Raw genomic sequence first — 17,206 nt, 5'->3', positions numbered from 1 at the left:
GCTTACGAGACAAAAGCTGAAAAAAAGATCGATTCACTTCGCGTTTAAAATAACACAAAACAGCGTAAAAAGACCTCCACACAAGACCTCGTTTATTTATGTATGTATTTTTATTTTGATAGCTGCCGATTAAACTGAAAGTTACAAAAGTGACATGATTATATGAGTGGTTTTACCGAGAAATCGATCAGAAGCGCCGTAAATATGGTCAGATCCGCCGGATCCACTTCTCTGGCTGCAATGCGCGCTCCCGACACAGGGGGAACAGATTTTCTCAGGGGAACAGAATTTCTCACAAGAACGGGAAGGAAGGCCGAACGAGAGAAGAGCCAGCTTTTACCGTAATACATTGATTAAATACGCCCACTATTATTTATGTAAACTTCACTCAACAAATTGTGTGAAGATTAAATTAAATTAATAGAAATTATTTAAAAATCATGTGATAACCTATTGCAAAGGAAAACGTTATTTTTATGACAAGCTGGATATTTGGAACATTTTAGGCCAAATATGTTTTTACTATAACTTTCCAACTTTGCTATGGATTAATGATTCTTTGACATAGAGTTTGTTGTATTTTATTTTCCATTTTATGATTTCCATCTCAGATTTTAAAGAATTCATAGGTTGGTGAACTCTAATTTGGATTATTAAGCGCTATTTACAAAACAATGCATAACAACAGTTATGGACATCTAACAAAAATTGGACATCTTGCAATTTTTTATTTTAATAAAAGGACCATTATGGAGCTCCTTTCTTCTATTCTCTACAGAAAAGGTCCAACTTATATTTATATATGTGAAAAACGCATATATAACAGTTCTTATTGTTCTTATGTTGGCCTAAATTGTAAACTGTCAAAATCAAAATGACACGATTTAAAACAAAAAAAGACTGTTTTGTTTACCACTTTAAGGAAATTTTAAATAAAATTAAAAAAAGAGAGATCCAACCGAACTGAGACTGAATATTTGCCTTGTCGGTGAGACTGTGTTGACTTTGAGATGCAGTGTCGCACTTACTTTTTTTTTACGGTAGTAGAAGTTAAGTTAAAGAAAATTGCGCCCAGGTTTCGTTTTCTCACACTGGCAGATTTTTTTTCTGGATGGTCTTTATCTGCAGACACTCCTCCTCTTCCTCTCCTGCTGCTGCGGTGGGATCTGCTTCTCCGACCATGGCGCTGCGCTCTGAACACTTCACTGTATACGTGGCGTTGTGTTTTCTTCTTGTAGCATTATGTACCCTCACTGTAAGAGCTTCCGGAGGTAGCGGATCTAAAGTTTTGTCTCTTTTGCAGCCGTATGACTTTCTGTATTACAGCGGGGTCCGCGCTTATTACGGAGAGGAGTGGGCAAAGGCTGCAGAGCTGCTGGAGAAATCCATCCAGACCAAGGAGGCTCTGCTGAGAGCCCGCAGACAGTGTCACGATGGCTGTGTGGCATCCGGAACCAAGGCTTTCAACAAACTGGGTAAGTTTAGAGGTAATAACTATATTCTGGTGAAGATATTTATGCATCAGTCAGTCTAAATTGACAATAAATGTCAGATCGTTCAGTTTAGCTTCATCTCAGTCAGTTTAGAGGCTGGTTGAGTTTATTAAAGCACAGTGGTTTGTATAGAGATTCATAAACGTTTCACGTTATCATGCTAAAACTACAAACTGCAATGTATTTTTGTTGGGATTTAATGTAACAGAGAAAGCTCAAAACAGCCTAAGGACAGTCAGACTTTACACAGTCAGCTGAATTTAGGTTTCAACTAAGGATGCACCGATCCACTTTTTTCACTTCCGATACAGATATCTGAGGTTTAGGATTGGCTGATACTGATCCGATACAGAATTAACTGAATTAACTTGAAAATGTTTTTAAAAACACAGGCTTAAAAATGCCAAATTACAAATGTATTTGATAGGTCTGCACCGTTACAGCACACTTAAGCAGGTATATACATGTATGGCTGGATGTGAGATCCATCCATCCATCCATCCATTTTCTTTACAGCCTTGTCCCTTAGTGGGGTCAGGGGGTGCTGGTGCCTATCTCCAGGTAATGTTCCGGGCGAGAGGCGGGGTCACCCTGGACAGGTCGCCAGTCTGTCGCAGGGCAACACAGAGACACACAGGACAAACAACCATGCACACACTCACACCTAGGGGCAATTTGGAGAGGCCAATTAACCTGACAGTCATGTTTTTGGASTRTGGGAGGAAACCGGAGAAAACCCACGCATGCACAGGGAGAACATGCAAACTCCATGCAGAAAGACCGGGGCCGGGAATCGAACCCAGTACCTTCTTGCTGTAAGGCAACAGCACTACCAACTGCGCCACTGTGCAGCCCTGGATGTGAGATGTGTTTGTGTTTTCTGTCAGACTCAGAGGAGGGCAGCTTGTGGGACCTCTGGGCTCTGGACTGGATTCAGCAAAAAGCCGAGTGTCTGAGGTTCTGTATCGGACACTCCGTCGCCCCGACGGGACAACTTCCTGTTTCTAATGACATCGAATATGAATTCAACACTCGCAACCCCTACAACTTCCTACAAGTCACTTACTACAAGGTAAGATGCACTTCATGCTGTGGAGGAGAATTAAAGGTGCTGAAAAGTAAATCCTGACTTTAATCTTCTGAGATCAAAAGTCAGATATTTTTAATTTTTTTTTGTGGTTCTTCTCATCTTCAGTACGATGGCATATTAGGGCCACTGTAGATAGAAAAACTGGTACATTTTTGTAGTCAGGTAGTAAATTTTCATTTGAAGAAATTAGAATTTTCTTTCCTAGTTTCACAAATTGACATTTTCTGAGTTTCAAAAGTCAAAAATTTGCTTAAAAAAAAACTCTGAAAATTTTAGATTAATCTCAGAAATGTTCTATGAAAAATGTGAAAATTTCAGAGTTTTTAAAGTCGAAAGATTTTGAGTTTTGGAAATGTTCTGAGTTTCAAAAGTTGAAAATTTGCAAGAAAAAACTCCGAACATTTGAGATTAATCTCAGAGATTTTCTTGAAAAAAACATGGAAGTTTCAAAAATTGCAAAGACAACTTTTGAAACTCAGAAATTTAAGAAATCCTGAGTTTCTTCTTGAACATTTTTGACTTGTGGACCTCAGAAATTTCCACATTTGTTTCTAGAAAATTTCAGAAATTATTCTCAACATTTCAGATTTTGTTTGGCATAAATTTCCTCCTTTTTTCTGTCTTCATTGGCCCTAATACGTTGCCATACACTCGTACTGTGCATCCTCAGAGCTCTGCTTAATAAACTTATTAGTATTTTTACTCCTGTTGACTCTACAGTTAACATGCTGTGATGTTTAATTGAAATCTGCAGCTGTATTTTAGGGAAATATGCCAGTGTTTGTCTGACATTCTCCTCCACACCAGTTGGAGAAGTTGAAAAAGGCGGCGTCTGCAGCTCACACGTATTTCGTGGCCAACCCGAGTCACCTGGAGATGAGGAACAACATCGAGAAGTACAGGCGCATGGAGGGAGTGATGGAGGACGACTTCCAAGACAGAGAGACTGAGAAACATTGGGTAAGATGAGAAAAACGGCCTGTTTATAAGCAGTGAGTCTGAATGGATGCAGCGATGAGGCACAGCGTCCTACAGAAATACTTGCACACCTTGAAATTTGTATTTTGTTTCAGTAAAACCTCAAAAATGTATGTTTTTGTGTTACAGAAAACAAAAAAGTGCTCAAAAGAAGCTCAAAGTCTTTAATAAAAACAATAAAGTTTGAGGTTGTGTAAACTGTAAAAAGAAGGAAATGTTGCAGTAAAGTTGAGGATTAAATACCACTTCTCCTGAAGTTGTTTTATCTTCCAGTTTTGATGCGATTGTTTTCTTTCAGGTCCTGTACGATGCAGCCATGCAGCACGAAGCGTCGTCCGACTGGCTGCAGGCGGCGGAGAAATGGCGAGCGTGTGTGAATGAAACTCTGTGGCGGATAGACGAGTGCAGGGTGCAGTGTGAGGTTTCACCGCAGCTGCTGCCCGAGGACCGGGGAGTGGACGGGGTGGACGGCGCGTTCGAAAAGGCTGCAGGTGGGAAGAATTACAAGACAGAATGAGATATTTTCACACTACAGGAGCGTCGGGCTTTACTTTAGTGAAAAATACGACGAGGAAAACTTTGTTCTGGATTATTGTTTATATTTTCTCAATGCTTTTAGTCTCTTTAGGCAGTTTGATTGAATTTAAATATGTCAGGTAAAACTAACAGGATGAGATGATAAATGCAGGAGGAAATAGACAAAGTTATCATTTGTAAATGTGATTTGATTTGATTTTTTCTTCTGCAACAGTTACAAACTTAGAGGATAAATATATTTTTGACTTCTTTGGATTTTCTCCCAGGTTTCTTTATCCTTTAAAGTGGTCTTAATTAGGTTTCCTACAAGTTTTCAGAAGATCTTTGAAATGTTTTCTTTTTATTTTATCTATTGTTCTACTTGGTTTCAGTTAAATATCTGATTATATAAACAGAAATCTGATTCTTATAGCCACTAAACTGTGACCTGCCAATCAGCCAGGGCCGGATTTACAAGGATGTGGGGCCCCGGGCTGCAGCCTGTTTGGTTCCCTGTCCTCTAAGAAAAAATGATTTTACTAATGTAAATTACAGAACATTAATACATCAGCATGATAGATTTAACACTAATGGTTACACTAATGACTCCTTATTGTTTCCAAAAAAAATCACTATAACTTCATAAGTTTTCAAATACTTGAATATTGTTTATATTCAGGTATAATATCAACACAGCTCACATATTATTTTTGCCCAACATTAACATTCATTTTTTTTTAAAAAAGTCAATAAATACATAAGAACCTGTCTGGCCCAGCAATCAGGAGTAAAAACATAATTGTACTGTAATGACCAGCGTTGTTTATGACACATATGGACATTTGTTTGTCTCGTCTGACTCATTTGTCTCGTCTGTCCAGCTCTGTCCCTGTCCCTCCTCTCATGCCGGCAGTCCTGCGTGACTCAGGTCGCCACACGACCCGGACGGATTTCTGCACAGGAGGACTTCTTACCGACTCAGCTTGAGCATCTGCACATTGCACAGTTTAAATGTGAGGCTTTGCTCAGTAGAGAGAAAATGTTTTCATTATTGTTACTTATGGTTGACTTTTGTTTCTCCATCAGCTGGTGATGTGAGTGGAGCGCTGCAGACGCTTCGCTCCTTTCTGCTGTTTTACCCCAATGACAGGGACTCCTTAGACAACCTGCAGCTCTACTATGAGACACTAGGGGGCGACGCTGAGTCACACGGCATCCAGCCTGCGCAGGTAAAACTCTAGAGGTCGACAATCTAAATCTGAATATTGTCATGTTTCAACCACAAACTTTACTGGATTTTATTTTGACTTAATGTGAAAGACCAGCACAAACCAATACAGGATTATAAATGAATTATAATTATGAGGAATAATAATTCTGCACTGATATGCTGCATTGTAAGTGGTCTGTTTTTTTTTTTTTTTGCAGTTTTCACATGAACATTATGAATCTTTTAGAAAAGTGATCCGACTCAGTTGCACATCCTTTGGACTACAGGTCCAAAATAACTGCTGTTATAGTCTTGTACAATATATTATTATTATTGTTATTATTATTATTATTATTAGTAGTAGTAGTAGTAGTAGTAGTACTATAGTACTATAGTAGTATTATATAAAAATAAGATTTCATTAATAAGATTAATGAAATCTTATTTTTATATAATATTTTACACTTTAAGAACTTTTTTTGTGTGAACCTTTAAACCTGATGCTGCTGTTACACCTGAGTTTCTCCTTTGCGAGACAATAAATGATGCTTATAAAAAAACGTATATTATATTATATTATATTATATTATAAATAGAGGGGTACATTTGTGTTCAGGCCTTCATACTTTGGTTCCTTTTGATGAAATTTAGTGCAACCAAATGCCTTCCACCAGTTTGTCACTTAATCTCCATATGAATGGTGGTTTAAATTTATTAGTGAACATTAGTGAACAAAAGGCATCATGAGGACATCACAGATGCGTGGAAGAAGCTGCTCTGGTCAGAAAATGCTAAATGTTTTGTACAGCAGGAAACAGGGTGGAGGCAGCATCATGCTGAGGGTGGAGCTGAGTAGAGGCCAATCCTGGAAGAAAACCTGCTGGGTCATAGCATATGCATGTGTTATAATGGCCTAGATAAAGTCCAGACCTAAATATAGTAAATACAAATACATGTCAGATTTCTAATTTTAAAAAAGTTTGAAAACTATAAAGTACGTTGAATAGCAAGACAAAATGTGAAAAAGTTAGATAAATACGACCCTGAACAGGGTTGTTTTGTGTTGTTATTTTCCACTGATGGGAAAATGAAGGAAAACATAAATCAGAGTTTAGTTTTGAATCCTCCTCTAACTATTTTAAGTTCAATTTTATTTTAAAAAAATGGGATATTATGTATTTATTTAGAGCATTTTATGTGTAAATATGTAAGATTATAGGCAGGTTGCTAATCTCCTCTAGTCTGATTGGCTGGTTGATGTTACAGTGGTAAAAATCACAAAATAACACTGTAGAATAAGAAATGCATAGAGTCTACACATCATTTAATCAATAACATTCATCCAAATAGTCACGTTTGACTAAAATTTTGTGTTTTCATTCAGGAAATTGCCAAATACGTCAACCAGTCGTTGCAGGAGAAGAGCCTGTTGTATTTCGGTGTGGAGAATCTGAACTTCACTTTCACAGACCCGGTAAGCGCTGACTCCCAGTGCAGCGACTGAACGCTGCAAATGCCTGTTTGCTCAGTTTATTCATCATCCTGTTTGCAGGATCTCTGGACTCCAGAGGATGTTGTGCCTGAATCTCTCAGAGAAAACTGGAGGTGAGACAAACTGAGGCAAAACTCACCTGAAATGCAAGGCTGACTCAGAGTGTTTGCCTCCCTACAGAGCAGAGAAACAGGTGATAAATGAGAAAATAAAGGAAGGAGATCAGCCAGCAGAAGTGGACGACAGCGGGTTTTATGCAGGCAAGAAAACGGCTCCATAGTTTCATAATTTAGCTTTTCTTCTGTCTCATCCTTTACTGTGATTGGTCTCAACAGGGGGTCCGGTTCCACAGATGGGAGTGACCATAACAATGGACGATGACGCTCTAAACGGGACGAACCGGGTCGTTCTGGACGGAGTCATGACTGAGAAGGAGTGTGATAAAATATTGCAGCTGGCAACTGTAGGTTCCAGTAGTAAAACTCAACTCTCCCTCCAACACAGAGGCTCCTTCTTTGTTACCAAGTATTTTTTGTGCATCGATTTCCTTAACTTTGGAAGATCGCCCCATTTTTACATGTGAAGCCGATCTTATCCACCTATTTTATCCACCTTGGAAAAGGTCTAAAAATCACCCACTGTCCTCTTCTGCTCTCCTGTTAGGAAGCTTTGACCGACAGTCCAGCCCCCCGCGTCGTATCGAATAGTCGCCACATTGTTGCAAATTCAGCGACTTCTTTGCTATAATTAGCAACATTTCAGACAAAAAAATAAAAAAATTGGCCAAAATTGGGATAGAAGATCAGGCTTTTTAAATAATCGGTGATCGGCGATGGGCTAAAAAACTGCTGTCGGTGCACTCCTAATTATTTGTCTAGTTTTTAATGCAAACATCTTAGTGCAGATCAATTAAGATAATACTAACTTAAAAGTAACGTATAAAGGTTCGTTTTAAGTAAATCATTCTTTGAAATTGATGAAAAAGTTCTAGTTTTATTGGCAGATAAATTTACTTAAATTTCCCCTTGTTATAAATGAAATAATCTGCCAATGGATCTGGAACGTTTTCATCAATATCAAGAAATGATTTACTTAAAACAAGCTTCTATGTCTAGCTTTTAGTCAATGTTGAGTTAGTTTTGTCTTAATCCGTGTGTACAAATATATTTTCAATAGAAACCAGACAAACAATACTGGGTGAGATATGTTGTTTTTACAGTGCACATTGTGTCCTTTAGGTCGCGGCGTCGCTTGGCGACGGTTACAGAGGACGGCGGTCCCCGCACACTCCTCATGAGACGTTCGAGGGTCTCACCGTCCTCAGGGCTGTGAAGGTGGGTGGAAATCAGAGGATGAGAGGTTTTGGTCTGGGTGAAATCTCTGAAGTCCTCCTGCTGTCTGTGTCCCAGCTGTCCCAGGAAGGACTGGTGGACCAGTCAGACACCAGATTGCTCCATGAGCTGGGTGAGAGAGTGAGGACCCTGCTGCACTCCTACTTCAGGAGTCCCTCAGGGCTTTTCATCTCCTTCACACACCTGGTGTGTCGCAGCGCCGCTACGGGTAACAGCATTCACTCTTTATTCTGTCCCAGATCAGAGAAGGTTTAATTTCAACACAGTGAATTTATAGTTATACCACATTTCCTACTCAAATTGCTCCGTCCTTAATCTAAGTCAGGTGAAATACTGACATCATCAGCTTTTGCAGATTAATTTCCAAAAGGTTACATTAGCATTTCCACACAGAGCGCCTTAAAACATTTAGTCTCGACATAAATCCAGCTGCACCTTAAAAGTCTCAGATGTTTTTTTGTTTTTTTTTATACGACATTAGTGGACGAGCAGCAGACAATCATGCAGATGAAGAAAAATACCAGACAAATCAGGGACAGAAATATGGAACAGTTTAAAGGGAATCTACTATGAAAAATTCACATTTTGTGTATTTTTATCCTTCCAGTTGGTTCTTAAAAACATTTCAAGATCTTAAAAAAAACATCCAGTCATTATTTGGAAATAAGTTAAAGTGTTTTTGGTGTCTGTAAAGTGAACCGTTTCAAAAAGTAACAGACGACGGGCGCTACGCCGTTACCTAGCAACCCCAGCCGAGCCCAGCCCGTCGCCTAGCAACTGAAGCAGAGCTCCAGCGCATTTAAAAACACTTTGTGTAATTTCTCCTCCTCTTCATCGTCATGCATGTGCTTCATGTTGGCATGTTGCATGAAATTCTAACAAATGAAATTTAAGCTTGTAGTTGTGAACAGATATAAATGATCGAATGCAGCAAAGCACTGAACAGGACATTTCATTAGTAAATATGCAGCAGAATTTGTTTTCTTAACTCTATTAAGAAATAATCTGAATTATTGTTGAACATTACAGTGTGGATATCAGCTATACAAGTGATACAGTCATATTGTCCTCTCTTTTGCTTCTTTTATTATTGAAACACTCTTTAGGGTCAAGGGTCATCTGGGTCAGGTGTGCAACTGGAAATTTTTGAGCTTGTTTTAATTTATTATGCGATTTATTGATTGATAGATTTATTGCTCATTGCAGTAGATCTGCTTAAAAATGCTTGAATCAGCTTTTGAGCCGATACTTTGGACCGGATCAGTTGCTGGTTCTGAACCTGTTTGTCTGCTTCCTTCCAGGTGAGCAGGAGGGCAGGATGGATTTGTCTCACCCCGTCCATGTCGATAACTGTCTCCTGGAGCCGGAAACCAAACAGTGCTGGAGGGAACCGCCTGCCTTCATACACAGAGACCTCAGGTACCATAAACCCGAGGTCCGGTAGTCATCAATGTTTATTTTATTTGCTTCGTTATTTACTCTGAATCCTGGTGCTCTGATTTATTGTCACCTTGTTCCAAATGTGTAAAAAAGAGAAAGCAAATATACCTTAAAAGGAAGTGAGATTTTCAAAAAATCCCATTCAGGAAAGATGTTTTCCAGTTAACGGTGTTAATTTGTGGAAAAATCTAAATTTCTTCCTGCATTTAAAATAAATTTGAAAATCATTATGATGAAGGGATTTGGCATTAAATGAGTTGATATTTTGTTTTGTGTTTTTGAAATGTGTCTCATTTCTGAGTTGAAAAGCTTGAATAGTTTGTCTTCATGTAAATAGAGGGCAGATATTATAAGTTTATACTTCTTTCTGCTCCTTTTAAGTCATGATTTCTTTTAGTTGTTACCTGAACTATTCATGTTTATTGGGTGAATTTGAATAAAACACATCATAGAATAATAAAATGAAATGAATCCATGTACTTATATACATTTTCTCAGTCTTCTTCAGCATCTGGAAGGTGACTATAGGAGAGTTTTCTTTAAGCAAATTGTCACTGCATTACCAAACTGTCTGAATTCAAAACGTTACATCCTATAAAATATGATAAAGTCGTTTTTCTGTGTGTAAAAATGAGGAACATCTTTACCCAACAGCGCCATTCTCTACCTGAACGATAACTTTGACGGAGGAGAGTTGTTCTTCACTCAGCGAGACGCCAAAACAGTAACAGTGAGTCACTTTGATGAACTCAAATATGCAGATTATTGATCATGTTTTTAACGCCATGATGAATGTGGGATTTCTTTGCCCTCGGTCTTGTCTGCAGGCTCGAGTTAAGCCCAGCTGCGGTCGACTGGTGGGCTTTTCGTCCGGGCCGGTGAACCCCCACGGCGTGACGGCCGTGACCCGGGGTCGGCGCTGCGCTCTGGCCCTCTGGTTCACCAAGGAGAAGCTCTACAGAGACATGGTGAGCTTATGTCACACCTGCGGCTGCGCTGGCTGGTGTCGTGACTCTGGTGTTGGATAATCGGAGCGGCTCGAACACAATGCAAATCTGCTGCTGGTTTTGCATGACGATGGCCATTTACTGAGCCTGTTCTGCGGCCCGGTCGATGCGGTCTCATCGTGTGCACGCTTGGAAAAGGTTAACCATTTAGGACTCGGCGTTTCACCTCTTTACTCCACATGTAGGGATTTTACTCACTCATGGAAAAAAAAGCACACAGGTTTCGGCCTTGGAACCTGCTGAACCATTCCACGTCTTGTCAGGTTGAAACCGTGAAATTTAATATGTTTTATGGAGATTTTATCTAATAAACCGACACAGTACTGTAGTGAAGGGAAAATTTAGAAATTTCCTTTTCTAATTAAGATCTGAAAAGTGTGGCCTGCCTTTTCATTCAGCCTCATTAGTCAACAGTTTTCACTGCAGGCCTTTTAACGTCTACCTTTTAATTTAGAGTTTTTATTACAATTAGAAATTAAATAAAGTGTGCATCCAAACTTTACATGGTTTCAAATGTCCTACAGAAAATAACATTTCAGAAATTTTGTTCATGCAGTTTGAAATTTAAATTATTCCAAAGTAAAGCAAATATTTATTTTAACTTGTTAATTTGAGTGAAAATAATAGAGTAATGTATGCTCTTATCTAGACGAGAGCAGGTTTTTTATATTTTTTGCACATTGTGAAATAATTATTATTTGGTTTAAATTGCAGCGTTAAGTTAAAACTCACAATTCAATATTGATGAACTATCAGAACTTAATAAAAGACTATTTTAAACATTTGTTTCTTGTTGTTAAATCAACGTCACAAACTTTATTTTCTGAGTTAAAATCAAAACAATTTTCCTGTTGAGTTGCATCTTCAAGTTAAACCACCTTCAAATGTTTTACAGTGTACAACACAGTAAAAATACTCCTAAAAGTATTTTTTTCTAAAGTAAATGTACCGCAACTCTGGTTCCATCACAGAAATCCTAAGATGAGACATTGATTACACTGAAGAGTTTGGTGTATAAAAAGTTCACTTGGTATTTTTTGGGTTCAGTTTCATGAACATCAACAGGAATGAATTTAAAAACAAGACACAAACGCTTTGTTTTTGCAAAACTCCTTCAGAATTTGCTTTCCAAATCAGCTTCCAGCAGGAAATCAGCATTTTTGACGTATTTTGCATCCCTGCTGCAGGAGCGAGAGGAGGCAGAGGCCTTGTGGGCCGCCGACGGACAGAGCGCGTTGAAGAAGGACAAGGAGGAGGAGGAGGAGAAGGAGGGCGGCGCCACCGCAGGCCGCAATGCCCGGAGCCACGCGCCCAAAGAACGGAGCAGAGGGAGAAACGCGGTGACGGGCCGCAAGGACGAGCTGTGACCGTCAGAAGAGACGCTCAAGACTGGAATTTATTTTCACCATTCAGTTTCCACTCAAGCATCTACCTCCATTCATGTTTTAATTCTGCATCCAATTTGTGCTTTTTTTATGCTGTGAGTGGTAAAGAGCCGCCTCTGTGATGTCAGTCTGTATCGCTGCTCCGGATGCTTCTCTGACCAATCACTGAATTTGAAAATGGAAAGAATATAATGTGCATTAAATGTGACTCTTTACCAGCGAAGCATGAGTGCCACATGCCAAATGCACGCAAGAGGAAAGAGGATTACAGACGGAGAGTGAGGTTAGAAACTGTGGCAGAGAAAGGCCAGGCTGCAAGATCTGCTGAGCGATTTACCTCCTCCGGCCGCTTTTATTCTGCTCTGAATTTGAGGAAAATGATGAAGTTTGACTGACATGACCGTGACGCACAACACTCTGCTACTAAAAAAACAACATAAAAACAGGAGAGAAATGTTGGATAGAGGGAGAGAGAGAAGTGAGCGAGGGTAAAAAAAAAAGGATAGAAATAGAGAGATTACTGTTAATCCCTTATAAATGAGTGCATTTGTTTATGAAGCTTAAAAAGTCTCCCATTTAGAATATGGATTATTAATCCAAGGAGAGAGCACTTAATCATACACATCCAGTGGTGTGACAGCCGGCCGGTTGGCCTCCCACTGCAGCCTCATTGTTCCCATTACAACCAGTGCCTCTTTGCAGCCCATATTAACACTCTGCGTTGTAATCCGACACAAATTCGGGTCGACCGGCTCCTTTAATGTAGTTTTAACCCTTTCCTTTCCTCGCCATACAAAACATCGGGGTTAATCTCCTCCCAGGAGCCTAATGCAGGTGGCATTAGGCTCCCGACTGCCTGGTGCTGCGATCGCATCCACATCTAGACGTCTTCCTGCTGTTTGGAGTTTCAGCAGAAATTACATGAAACTGAAATCAAAGCTTCCTGCTGTCGGTCTTTTCCTCAAAATCAGGAGCTCTGATTGGTTTTCTGTGAATGAACCGACTCATCCGGGTGATTGTCTTTGATTTGTTTTTAGATCTACAGGAGTAGATTTACCATAAGCACGAGGTTTGGTCTGGAAAACATGAAAATAACGTTTAAAAGAATAAAATTTAATTTAAAAATTACAGGGTTCCTGAAGCAGTCTGGAAATTTATTGAGTTTGATTCAGGTTTTTATCGTTTATCGTGATAAATTTCTTAATATGATAAAAATTCTCATTTATTGTCACGACTCACATTCAAAAATACTTTATTGATCCCAAAGGGAAATTAAATGTTTTAACTCATGTTAATTTAATTCATTCAATTAGTTATTACAGGTGGAAATGGCAGGAAAGATCTCCTGTAGCAGTCTGTATTACAGCGAATTTGAAGAAGCCTCTGACTGAAGAGGATGATTTTTCATTGATGTACAATAGTAGTTCTGTATCTTTACTAAATCTTATCACTCACTGATTTACAAAAAAATAACTGGAAAAGCAGGCAGCTACTTTTAATTTAAATATTTCCTTTCTATCTGTGACGCACTGTCCTCATGGTGGAACATGACAGTGGCAGCATCATGCTGCGTTTCTTCAGGAAAACTATTCAAAGTTGCAGAGACATCATTTTTAATTCAAAACGCATTCAGATTCCACGGCTTTATTTTGAAAACCTCCTAATGAAAGGTAAATATTCATCTGATTTATTCTTACTACTGTTACTCCTACATTCATGATTTGCTACTCGCTCTCTGTGTCTCTGTGTTTCTGTGTCTGCTAACAAATCCCCTTTTTGCATTTCTGGGTTTGGTGTCCCGCAGCCTGTCTCTCCCAAACTACGCTCGTTCCAAATCCCGGGTCAGCGCCGCTGTCGTCACTGCACTCGACGGAGCACAGGTCAACACTTTTAAAACCCCCGCAGCTTAATTTATCCTCTCTGCATCGTAGTATAAACCTCAAAGTGGGCGGCAAACACATTAACACACATTACAGGTTTATTCTGCTCCAGATTTAGATATATGGACCAAACATGCAAACAAAGAGTTCATGCTGTGGGTTTTTTTTTTTTTTTTTTGGCACTGGTTTCAATCCTTGACTGGAAATAATACGTTCATATTTGACCCATTTAACCTACAGTAGGGACATTTTATTTTATTTTATTTTAATGTAGGCAGCACTTTAGCATTTGCATCATTTAGTGAAGATTTCCGGTCAGTTTTTGTCTCACGAAGCTTCATCGGTTGTTATATTTATGTGCAAATTGTTTTGGAAACCACAAATTCATACAAAAGTTACTGCTTTAAATTTATTACATTTTAGGTTTATTAATATAATATAAGCCAACCCAAACATTCTCCGTGAAAAAGCAAATAAGACATGACAGATTTAAAAAACTGAACACAGGCTGTAGATATTGTGATTTCTGGTTTTCTTTGGTAACTTCATAGCGGTAGAAGTTTAAATTTAAAATAGATTTAAATATAATACAAACGCCTGTATTAACCGTTTAGCAACGCTAAAGTGATGCTAACATTACCTTCAGTTAATATTAGCCGGAGCATCATTTATCTTCCAGCTTTTTATTTCCTTCCTTTATTATGCCACTGAACGTATGTTTTGTTTGTTCTATATTTTCATTATGTAAAGCACTCTGAACTGCCTTGTTGTTGAAATGTGCTATACAAATAAGCTTGGCTTGTCTAATTCACACAGGTGCTGCAGCCTGAGCTTTAGAACAGTCAGTTATATAAATACCTTCTATCGCTGGATAAATGTGGAGTACAGAGGAAAATCTTGTGTTTTATCTAGAATAATGAAAAAAAACAAGTTCTCGAGTAAACCCGGTTTAGTTTAATTTATAACTGGCTCCAGTTCTCAATAAAGTTTATTTGTATGGCACATTTCAGCTCTACATCATGAAAACACAAAAATAAAAAGTAATATAATAAAACATCATACAGTCAAAAAATTGAGAAACCAGTGACAAACGTTACATTTTGGAAAGTGCCATCATCAAAATGATCAATACATGTTGAATGTGATGATCAATGTTCCAGTGATTATGAGTCGAAAGCAGCTGTAAACGGGCAGGTTCGTAGCCTTGATTTAAAGGAGCTCAATGCTTCTTTTCTTCAGTTTGTCTTCACAGGTTGGCCTGAAAATCAGAACCAAAATATTTCTTATTGTTGTCTCAACCCTCCAGACCAGTCAGGACTTCTGGTTCTGGAGATGCAGATATGGAGAAGCAGAATTCGCCTCCTATGCTCTTCTAATCTGGAACAAACTTCCAACATTAGTAGCTCAAAGAATAGTTGGAAGAAATCAGTCTTTTTGCTGATTTTTCCAATATTATGGTGACAGTTTTAACAAATATTTTTGTAAAAGTCCCAAATTGCAGCTTTAATGAGAAACAGCAGGGTTTCCATAAGGAGCAGCTCAGACAAATTACTGAGAGGGTTTTTGGGAACTGCGGCAGCTGATTTAAAGTCTTTCTGCTCAAACTTGCTGGAGAATATTTGGTTTCTGCTGTCAGAGAGTTAAGTCGTTGACTGAATCTGCCGTTTCACAAACCAGATCCAAGCTCAGCTGTTTCATAACGACTACAGGTGATTTAGGTGGTTAGGTAACGTGCAGCAGCTGTGAAGAGAAACCTCTCTGATGAATTTTGTCAGGTTTCATGAGAGCGCCTTGTTTTAATGAACGAGCAGAAAATACAAATTTTAAATCAAAGCAGACAAATCTTTCTTTGGGCACTGAAAATATGCCATTAAGAACATTTTAAAAAGCTGATTTGATGCTGTGTAAATATTTAAAATCAGACAGAAATATCTCTGAACTATTTTGTCTTTCCAAAAAGGCCATTAATTGGCAGCAGACTTCTTTTTTTTTTAAGTACTTTGGAAATAGCAGAACGATTAGCAACATGTCACCTTCCTAAAATAATGGCCGGAGTCACGACTAATTTCTTTCCAAAAGTTTTTTAGGAAAAGAAAAAAAATCACTTTTGGCAAAAAATTACTCAGACTGTTATTTTAGCAATATAACTTTCAGATAATTTTCTTTTCAAGCAGTTCTGCCGCCCCCTGGCAAAATGTCGCCCTGGGTCAAGAGCCATGTTGCTCATATCAGAACCTGCTGCTGCTCTGACCCACGAAACATTTTGTTTTGGCTGGCAGCTAAAGGAAGCGTTAATTTACACTGACTGGGTTTGTTTGCTTAGTTGTTCTGTTTGCACAGTAATAAAAAAAAAAACCAGGTAAACTTTTTATTTTCATGCTGCAGGAATTCATCCTGTCACAGTAACACGTTTTGCTGGACGATAAGTATTGCAACAATCAATAATATTGTTGTTTTGTGATCATTTTTAAGTGATATTATGGTTATTGTGTAATAATGCAAGATGTTTTAAATATCCAATAAAAAAACAGAAACAACAGAAACAACAAATTAAATGAAATTTGAAGTAGGGCTGCACCGATTGCAGTTTTCTGTCCGATTACCGATTTAAAAAAAAAAAAACCTGACCTGCTGATTCAGAATTTGGCCGGTACCAATTTTTTTGTACAGCAAGAAAATTGCAGATTTGGTGCCAGTGGAGCGACTGTTATTAACTGTAAACGTTCAGACATTTAAACCACCTGGTGAGCCGGTCTGTCAGACAAACCTTTTTAACGGGAGAGCAGAAGAAGACAGAGGTTGATTTTTAGACCTTTGCGGAGGTGGATAAGATCAGCTTTACATGTAAGTATCGGCCGAAAACCGATCTCCCAAAATTAAGTAAACAAATTGATATCAATTGATAAATTGGTGCATCCCTATTATGAAGTCTCTGTAAACGAAACTGAGTCCAAAGCACCAGACTGAAGGCTTTTATCATCCAGTTTTTAGTAGAAAGAGAGAAAAGAGAAAAAAGACAAATAATGTAAATAGAAATCATTGATCTTGTTTTAATTTATCATGTGATTAATTGATTTATTGCCACAGGCCTGTCAGTAGTTTCCCACATTACTCCTTCCAGTCTGGTCTCTGCTCTGCTGATCTTCGTCTCCATCCACCAACTTTCTAATATTAGCTTCAGTTCAGGTTTACAGAACACAAACTGCGGCTCTGACCACCATAAATAGCCATGTTCCCAGGTCTGACATCCAGGCTCCTTCCCTCCCCAGTATGGTTTCCATCTCTGTGTTCAGATTCACCCCTGCTCAGGCCCTGTGACCCCCCACATCCACGTTTTACACCTTGTTTGGTTTCCCTCTGCTC

General features: G+C 38.7%; 2 protein-coding genes across 3 annotated transcripts in view; both read left to right on the top strand.

Moving 5' to 3' along the window:
• Positions 1-12,411, top strand: part of p3h3 (prolyl 3-hydroxylase 3) — a 16,010-nt gene extending 3,599 nt beyond the window's left edge. The window contains exons 2-18 of one of the 2 annotated variants that reach the window (XM_008431376.2): positions 301-341; positions 1,129-1,475; positions 2,381-2,565; positions 3,391-3,543; positions 3,860-4,052; positions 4,959-5,090; positions 5,164-5,306; positions 6,672-6,761; positions 6,840-6,892; positions 6,960-7,039; positions 7,115-7,242; positions 8,018-8,113; positions 8,189-8,339; positions 9,433-9,550; positions 10,226-10,301; positions 10,399-10,539; positions 11,766-12,411. In XM_008431376.2, coding sequence (XP_008429598.1) covers positions 301-341; positions 1,129-1,475; positions 2,381-2,565; positions 3,391-3,543; positions 3,860-4,052; positions 4,959-5,090; positions 5,164-5,306; positions 6,672-6,761; positions 6,840-6,892; positions 6,960-7,039; positions 7,115-7,242; positions 8,018-8,113; positions 8,189-8,339; positions 9,433-9,550; positions 10,226-10,301; positions 10,399-10,539; positions 11,766-11,945 — 2,307 coding nt within the window. In that variant the 3' untranslated portion in view covers positions 11,946-12,411. Of the gene's footprint in view, positions 1-300; positions 342-1,086; positions 1,476-2,380; positions 2,566-3,390; positions 3,544-3,859; positions 4,053-4,958; positions 5,091-5,163; positions 5,307-6,671; positions 6,762-6,839; positions 6,893-6,959; positions 7,040-7,114; positions 7,243-8,017; positions 8,114-8,188; positions 8,340-9,432; positions 9,551-10,225; positions 10,302-10,398; positions 10,540-11,765 lie in introns of those variants that run through there. The other variant, XM_008431377.2, reaches the window with a different exon arrangement.
• Positions 12,412-12,799: 388 nt separating this feature from the next.
• The window catches only part of gnb3a (guanine nucleotide binding protein (G protein), beta polypeptide 3a), a 13,979-nt gene continuing 9,572 nt past the window's right edge, over positions 12,800-17,206 (top strand). The window contains exon 1 of the mRNA XM_008431389.1: positions 12,800-13,843. The gene's annotated coding sequence lies outside the window, so the exon portion shown is untranslated. The remainder of the gene's footprint in view (positions 13,844-17,206) is intronic.

The sequence above is a fragment of the Poecilia reticulata genome, linkage group LG16 (genome assembly GCF_000633615.1).
Source record: "Poecilia reticulata strain Guanapo linkage group LG16, Guppy_female_1.0+MT, whole genome shotgun sequence".
Lineage (NCBI taxonomy): Eukaryota > Metazoa > Chordata > Actinopteri > Cyprinodontiformes > Poeciliidae > Poecilia > Poecilia reticulata.
Note: the sequence above shows the minus strand (reverse complement) of the source record. Positions and strands in the feature narration are given on the sequence as shown.